This window comes from Aedes aegypti, chromosome 2 (assembly GCF_002204515.2).
Source record: "Aedes aegypti strain LVP_AGWG chromosome 2, AaegL5.0 Primary Assembly, whole genome shotgun sequence".
Classification (NCBI taxonomy): Eukaryota; Metazoa; Arthropoda; class Insecta; order Diptera; family Culicidae; genus Aedes; species Aedes aegypti.
The window spans coordinates 421,501,349-421,509,883 of record NC_035108.1 but is presented as its reverse complement, the minus strand read 5'-3'; the positions used below and the strand labels follow the sequence as shown (position 1 = coordinate 421,509,883).

General features: G+C 40.8%; 2 protein-coding genes across 2 annotated transcripts; one reads left to right on the top strand and one right to left on the bottom strand.

Annotated features, from left to right (window-relative positions):
* Positions 1–444: 444 nt before the first annotated feature.
* LOC5568938 lies at positions 445–1,791 on the bottom strand. Its single transcript, XM_001658210.2, has 2 exons — positions 1,653–1,791; positions 445–1,590 (listed from the first exon to the last, which is right to left on the bottom strand). The coding sequence occupies exons 1-2, from the start codon at positions 1,663–1,665 to the stop codon at positions 614–616; spliced, it is 990 nt and encodes a 329-aa protein (XP_001658260.2). The 5' UTR covers positions 1,666–1,791; the 3' UTR covers positions 445–613.
* A 5,626-nt stretch (positions 1,792–7,417) lies between these two features.
* On the top strand, positions 7,418–8,270 carry LOC5568939. The gene is made up of 2 exons (XM_001658211.2): positions 7,418–7,531; positions 7,594–8,270. The coding sequence occupies exons 1-2, from the start codon at positions 7,519–7,521 to the stop codon at positions 8,118–8,120; spliced, it is 540 nt and encodes a 179-aa protein (XP_001658261.2). The 5' UTR covers positions 7,418–7,518; the 3' UTR covers positions 8,121–8,270.
* The last annotated feature ends 265 nt before the right edge of the window (positions 8,271–8,535 follow it).

Sequence of the window (8,535 nt, the reverse complement as noted above, 5' to 3'; positions counted from 1 at the left end):
ATTTAATTAATTTGAATAGAATCAAATAGCACCACCCATATAACCCTAATGGTAAACTCGCGGCTGTTTAGCAAAACCAAGCTGAAGGACATGGGTTCGATTCTCATTAATCGAGGATCTTTTCGTAATGAAAAAATTCAGGGCATAGAGTATCTTTGTAAATGCCATACGATTTATACACGCAAAAATAGTCAATCGGCAAAGAAAGCACTCAGTCAATAACTGTGGAAGTGCTCAGCTGAGAAGAAGGCTCCTTCCTAGTTCTGAGGTACGCTAGAAAGAAGAAGCATATTAAGGTAAATCTTGAGCTCGGGTAGTTTCAAAACCAATGAAAGTATAACAAAGCTACAAAAAATACAACATGTTACACTGTCTAGAAGGTAGATTCCAAAGTGGGGTTTCGGGGTTTTATAGGATTTCTTTACTGATTGAAAACTAGGCTTATAGCATTCAATTATTTTACTCGATTGAACATTTAAACCTTAGTTTTTAATTTAATTTTATGAACGATTACAATTTCGAACACACACGTAAGCATTGAATAAATTTGTATTGTGTTTGTCACGACTTAGATATCACGTTTATAGGCAAATACTATCCGATGTCACCAGCCTCAGTCGGCTTGCACCAGTATTTCATACTTTTTGTAGGCTATTTCCTTTCCACGATAAGGGATGTAGCAAACGGCGTGCGATGGCTGAACTTTCCCCACTATGTAACCTTCCTTCATCTTCACGCGTCCAATGAAAAGTGGTTCTCCGTATTCCGAATACCCTCCTCTTATCGCTCCGATGGGCAAGTGGTTTCCTTGTGACTTCACGAATCGTCCACTGCAGCGACACAGATACTCAAAATATGTCTTTCTATGTTCGTCTGAACCCCACGCGATATGGCACTGCCACGTTTCAGGGTCCACCGATCCAGGAGTAAGCGAGCCACGATGCTTCGCTCGCCCTATATATAGGGATTTATTAGGTGTTCCTCCGCCAACTGTGGCGTGTTCCGGAATATCAGACTTTAAGTTTGGCAACCAGTAGGAGCTATCCAGACGCATGGGAACATTTGCTACGAACAATTCATAACTTTTGAATGCTAGTTCTTTGCCCTCGTATGCAATGTAGCAGACTCCATGCGAACGTTGGACCTTCCCGTATATCATCTCGCCCTTGTGCTCAACTCGGCCAATGAACAGTGGTTCACCCTCTTCAGACATTCCAGCCGTGCTGGCTAATAGCAGCGATTCCGTGTTTTCCTCCGTTATTCGCACAAAATGTCCAGGTGTGCAAAGGACTTCATACACATTTCTCAGATGTTCGTCTCCACCCCAGGCAATGCTGCACGCTTTACGTTTGAGATCCACCCTGCCCGGTGTTACCGATCCCTCGTAGTGCGCCCTTCCTATGTAGTATCTACGGCTTCCGGAGCCCCCCGCCGGAATGCCATTCTCCGGAACAGCACCATTGCAGGCCCAGACCCACCGTAATCCGGACAACCGATCTCGACGATCGAGACGTGCATCCCTGGCCTCGCGGTTCAGGGTCTGGTCACCGAAGTGCCAATAGACTGGTTCACGTAGCACTGGAGGAGTCACTGCGAATGGAAATTGCAAGATGGCAAGGCCATTTGGTGCATAATGCTGGAGGTATACTTACAAGGATTAACCATCTTCGGGGAAGCACAAATAAACGATTAATGATCGAAAAAGATAGCAGAAAACGACATTATGTGATAGGATGTATGACTAAAGTTTTATACGGATCCTTGATTGTTTATTAAATGTTATACTAATGACGCATTTTGTTGTTTAGAATGATTTCTCACCAAAACAGATCTCACTGTTCTTCTCGTTCTCGCGGCTCATTATTCGTATCACACTGAACTTGTTTCACGCAATTGCATTACCACCTTGAACTCGTTCATGGATCCCTCATCGTAATCATCGAAACTTCAGTAAACACATTTTCGTGTAAATTTTCTTGTTTTTGAAAATTCTGAGCAATGGCGGATTCTGACCTGCTTTGTAAAAGTAAAAAATCAGGCTTGGAGCTCAAACAAAGACGATTTTTAATCGTTATTATTGCTCCACACCGCTCATTCAATTCTAAATCATATTCTGAGTGTCCTCCCAAATATTAAGCTCATTCGGATGAAAACTGAGACTGCACAATACAGTGATGCAAATTTTGAAATTTTGACCCCCTATGCTTAAACGATTTTTATTATGGCAAATAGCATCATCCCAAAGTTTGAAGTGATTCGGAAGAAATTTGTCTGTGCACACGCCATTCGATGTTTATTATATGGAGATTACTATGGAAAACGCCAACCTTTCATGTTTAGCCTTCTATCTCGTCGTCATAATATTTTATGGAAAAGTGAACGAACTCTACTCATGTGAAGTCCTTTCAGCTACAGCTTTGCCGAAGACCACATTTCGATTGGACATCAGAAAAAATTGCTATTCATAATCATAAAGTGGGTTTGCATTTTGCATGCTTAGCCAGGTGCTCCTGGCGGGTAGAATAGATCAAAATAATCCAGGCTACTATGTTCTACAGCAAAAAAGCAGTGTTGCTCTGAGAGTAATTGAATGATCATCTCAGCATGATTTGGACTTTGTTATCAATGATAACAAACTATCCTTACGTCCAATCATAGTAATTTTCATATAAACTTCAAACGGCGTGTGCACAACCAAATTTCTTCCATATCACTTCAAATTTTGGGAGAATGATTTTTATCATAATTGACATCGTTTAAGCATAGGGGAGCAGAAACTTCAAAATTTGCATCAGTCTACTGCACAAGCCCTTCAAAGTTTGTATGGGAATTACTTTGGGAAAAGCAAGCAATTCATGCAGCAGCAATGTTGCCTGTTCAGAAGTTAAATGAGCACTGTTGAAGAATTTGTGACTAAATCAATAACTAATTACTGAGACGTCCGATTTGAAAACGGTCAAAATTGTAGCTGATGAATGTTTCTCACAGTATCAACGTAGGTCTAATCTTCAAGAGCACATGGGCAAACACTATGAATGAATTGCTTGCTTTTCCTGTTGGATTAAAGTAGTGACAGCCCACTGTTAAGGTCCAATGAAAAAGGTAGACGTAGCAGCCCCCTGGTTGATAATGACAATTGCCATATATGTGTATGTGTTGTAGACGTTGACGAAGCGAAATTGCCGATGCATAATGATTGTATGTTTTGTTTATTTAGTCCGTACTAGATCGTTGACGATTAAAGTTGTAGAGTACAAACGCGATTTGAGTATGTTTTCAACTTTCTTCATATCACGCATCCCGGGACGGTTTTGTATAGTTTGATCACTACGTTTATATGTATTCGCTTTGTTGATATTCCCAACAGGTTTTGGGCTCAGATATCCCGAAGAAAGTATGAAAGTGAAGTGTCTGTTCGAAGATACATTTCGTTTGAAGTGCGTTTGATTACGGTTCGATTTGAACTCTGTTTGCTCAGCGTTTGAAGCATATACGGCTATGGAAAGCGTATTTTTGTGAGATGTTCTAAGTTGCGCTAGAAGAAAGGCAGGAGGAGGAGCAGCCATCATATCAATTTTACCAATTGTTATTGGATGGACGTCGGCAACTGATTGCAGCGTGTGTTTGTGTGGAAAGTGATTGAGAGATTTTGAAAGAACGCACAGTGGTCCAAAAGAGTAGTTTTTTTTGTGACTTGTTTTGAAATGGCAGAAGCAAAAATAATGTTCGATTGGTTGAATGATGTCAACTGGTCGACATGGCGATTCAGGATGGAGCTAATGTTAATGCGGGAAGATTTGTGGTCGATGGTGAGGGATCTCAAGCCGGACCCAGAGAATATAACGTCAGCCTGGAATAGAAAGGACGAGAAGGCACGAGCGTTGATCGGCTTAGCGCTAGAGGATAGCCAGCTGATCCACATAATGGAAGCTGCAACTGCGAAGGAAATGTGGGAGAAGCTCAAGAGCTATCATGAGCGAGGGTCGTTATCAAGCAAAATCCATGTGTTACGGCGACTTTGTTCACTGCGATTACAAGAAGACGGGAACATGTCGGATCATCTTGTGGAGGCTTCGGAGTTAGTACATCGATTAGCCAGGATGGGGGAGTCGCTGAAGGAGCATTTAGTTGTGGCGATTTTGTTGTCCAGTTTGCCGGAGTCATATAATCCGCTTGTCACCGCTTTGGAAGGCCGGCCAGAGGAGGATTTGAAGTTGGACTACGTGAAAGGAAAACTATTGGATGACTGGCGGAGAAGAAGTGAAAACCGAATTGAGAAGAGTGTTGCTGAGAAGGCCATGAGGTCTACAGTACTGGATGAAAATCGGAGAAATTATGTTCGAAAGTGCTATTACTGTGGACATGAAGGTCATTTTCAAAGAAATTGCCCCGTTTTGTTGGAAGAGGTGAAAGCTAGTATGAAGAAACAAGATCAAGCCAAAACGACCACTCTACAATGTAAGGATCATGAAGAAGATAATGACGAACGTAGAGTGTGTTTTACAATGACTACTGTGAGTGATGAGCCTACCGCGAAGAGATGGATTGTTGATACTGGGTGTACGAAGCACATGACAAATTCGACGGATAATCTTGGTTGGTGGAATCCATGTGCCAAAGAAGTGATGTTAGCCGATGGAAAAACTGTGAGAGCAAGAGGAAGCGGAAAGGGAAGGATTAAAGCAACGATGAATGGAGAGCAAGTCGATGTGATGTTGAAGGAGCTCTTGTATGTGCCTGGATTGTCCAGAAATATTTTATCGGTCAGCCAGATCACAGACGAAGGTTATACTGTTGTGTTTAGCCAGAAGGATTTCCGGATTATGGATGGTGAAACGGTGCTTATTGTAGGCCGAAAGAGCGGTGGATTGTACTATTTGCAGCAGTAAATGATGACGTCAGTTTTTAGAACTAGGAGGAGTTAAACATTTTGTAGAGTCTGTAAGGAATATGTGGGCTTCACTAAGGAGGAGTGTTGGATTAAAGTAGTGACAGCCCACTGTTAAGGTCCAATGAAAAAGGTAGACGTAGCAGCCCCCTGGTTGATAATGACAATTGCCATATATGTGTATGTGTAGTAGACGTTGACGAAGCGAAATTGCCGATGCATAATGATTGTATGTTTTGTTTATTTAGTCCGTACTAGATCGTTGACGATTAAAGTTGTAGAGTACAAACGCGATTTGAGTATGTTTTCAACTTTCTTCATATCACGCATCCCGGGACGGTTTTGTATAGTTTGATCACTACGTTTATATGTATTCGCTTTGCTGATATTCCCAACATTTCCCATAGTAATTCCCATACAAACTTTAATGGGCTTGTGCAGTCTCAGTTTTCATCCGAATGTGCTCAAATTTTAAGAGGACATTAGAATTTCATTTAGAAACGAATAAGCGGTGTGGAGCAAAAACGATTTTTTGAACCACTTTAGTGCCCATACATTCAAAAAGGGTATCTCTCAAACTTTAAATTTGAAAGTTGTAGAAGTTTATACGGTAAAATGAACGAAAATCCATTTCTTATCTGAATACTTATTTTAAACAGTTTGTGAATTATTTGAAAACAAGATCATAGATGTTTACGTTTAACATTATAATTGAATGAAACAAAAAATGACGCTCGCTAGGATTTTGAATCAGCATCTTCAGCATGAGCGTGTTGAGACGGTTGAGACTGATGCTTGTCAAGGTGGATGGTATTTAGAATAGCACGCATCCCTTATTAATTTTGCCTTTGTCGCTTTGACCAACCTTGCATTTCATCGGTATGGGTTGCAACAGCGTTTAGCTAGCAACATCAATGCGAATTTCCACCGCAGGCAAGGCATGAACACGGCAACCAACACCGATGGATCTTTCCTCGCGTTGCGTGTTCATCTGTATAGATCCAAGCATGGTGGCGACTGACGAGATCGATATTGTCAATGCAGACAAAATTAACGAACACAAACTTCGCTCAACCACTTCGCGCGACCAAAACGTCGTTGGTTGCTGACGATCTATTCATGTTAGTGCTTGAGCGAAACAGACTATTTCATTGCGTCGCTGGAGCACTAAACTAAATGTGAATACGTTATGTGTACGTTCATATAACTACTTAAAAATTGAATTTGCTTAGAAAGCTACAGAGCAACCTCAAACAAGCTGCTGGGCTTCTATCTAAAATCACTTTCTATTGGAACTTTTAATTCCTTGGGAATGATCCTGAATCTTTTGAAACTGTCTGAGGAAATAACAAAAAAAATCTTAGCTCATAGCAATTCTGAATTTCTGAAGATGTTCCATACTTAAGTTCAAGTTTAATTTCGTTTTACAAGAATATCACTCCACCTTAATGGGTAACATGCATGGCCTGATTCGCTACTCACCACATAGTAACGCATATGTGCTAGGTAATGCGAAAAATATTTGTATGGTGGAATGGATCTAGGGCCCATTCGCAAATTTCATAACGCTGGAGGGGGTGGGTGGGTTTCCTAAGGTTGTTACAGCTCATATGAAATTCGAAAAACATTCATACAAAATGCGTTACGAGGGGGTGGGTGGGTATCGAAAATGGCCATTTTCGGCGTTATGAAATTTGTGAATATACCCCTAACGAATTATTTCTACAACCAGCGAACATCCAACCATCGAGTTATTCCAGCGGATCCCCAACGAGCGAATCCCTACTGTATCACGCCTACCAAATATTTTTTCGATTAACTCTTTCATATGCGAGAAATTTGAAGTTAGATTCATTTCCCCATACTAAATAAAACTAAAAAACTTCTGCTGATCAACTGTGGACAAGAGCAAAGCAGGTAGTCCATTTACCGAAAAGTTGACAAAAATTTTCAACAGAACTGAAGGCTCACAAACGCACAAAGGGGAACCCGAACACTTTTTGAACTTGAATAAGTACAAATTTACAAAATTCTTCAAACGAATCAAGTGGTGCCTTTCAGCTCCTACAAGTACCGTTGTAATAAAAGGTTTTTCTCCACAAAAAAGATCCGATATGAGCTCAATCATGTTACTCAAATTAAAGAATATGAATAGCAGAATTCATAATTCAGCATACCGAATCTTTGACAAAATCAAGTTTCGTGGTATGCATACGATTGTTCGAAACATCTCCACTTTCAGAGCACAACAACTCAAAACGATAATGTTTAATATTCTGCGTAGAGATACATGATATTTGTGGCAATTTAGCATACTGTCAATTATGTCCCACAACGTAGATTAATACATTATTAGATTTTTACATATTATTAAAATCGTCAAGCAGAAAAGATTGAAAATCCCTGAAATATAAAAAAAATGCACTATGGCATTGCACACAACTCGGAAATCGTGAAACATTTGAAATTGCTCACGTCTCGCTGATGATTGTTGATGTTTGAGCTGTTCTCATCACTGAAAACCGCAAACAAAAACAGTCCAAAAAGCAAAGCCAACGATTTATTAGTCATCATCCATTAGGAACTGATAGACCGGATAGCAAAGTTTCCTGATAAAACAAGTATCTACTATGGTGCATTATGGTAAGTATTCCCTAATCAATTAATTTAATGGGAAAGGTTCAAGCTTTTTTATCGCCTCGCAGCTTCGCTTTATCGGGATTACATTCCCTTCCACGCGGATCGCCCGTACAAATATCACAACCGAAGGTTCCTCGAACGATGGGACAAGTTGAACGGGATGCAGTGGGTGAAGGCATCGAATGGTGAAATACCACCCAATGCCGTCATCGCCGGCCACGAAGGCAACCAAACGCTCTACGTGGGTCGGGCGGAAGTGAACAATTCCATTGCACCGGGGTCGGTCAATCCACAGAAGCGGGCATGCTTCTGTCCATGGGGTGGCAAGAATCACAAGCGGCCCACGTACGAAGTGCTCTGCACCCCGGGTCAGTTTGTCGAGGTCGACAGTTGGAACACGCTGGTGCTGGGAACGCCCGGTGGCATCAGCGAGCAAGGTGAACCTCTGTACATTGGTCGAAATGTGCAGAATGGCGAACTGATCAGCGGGAAGATTCAAAGGTCGTACTTTGTTTGCTACATTCCATACAAGACAAAGGAAGTGGAGCGGCCTGTGTTCGGGAGTCAAATTTTTATCAAGTCCACGAGCTAGATTACAAGACTGAGTTTGTACTTACTGATTAGGTATATTAGAAGATAGGGAGTGTTAAAAGGGGTTTCTAGGAACTTACATCTGTTTGTTACTATGAATATTCTGATAATGTATTAATAATCCTAATAAATTTTATAGATTAAAAAAATAGTGTTTTATTTTCTTAATGCTTATCTTTTGACAATATAGGTATTATGGTGATGATATCTGAAGATGTAACGAATATTAAGCAACTATTTATTTTGCAGGGCTGAATCGATGTGCAAAAGTAGACCATTTCCCGACGTGGGTGGTGAAAAACAATCTACATAAAATAGAATAGCTCTTAGTGCCTTACATAGAACTATTGTCAAAGTTTCCCCCAAAAACTTTGGCAGCATTCTCACAGAATTTGTCGCAGGATTTCCCAGACAGG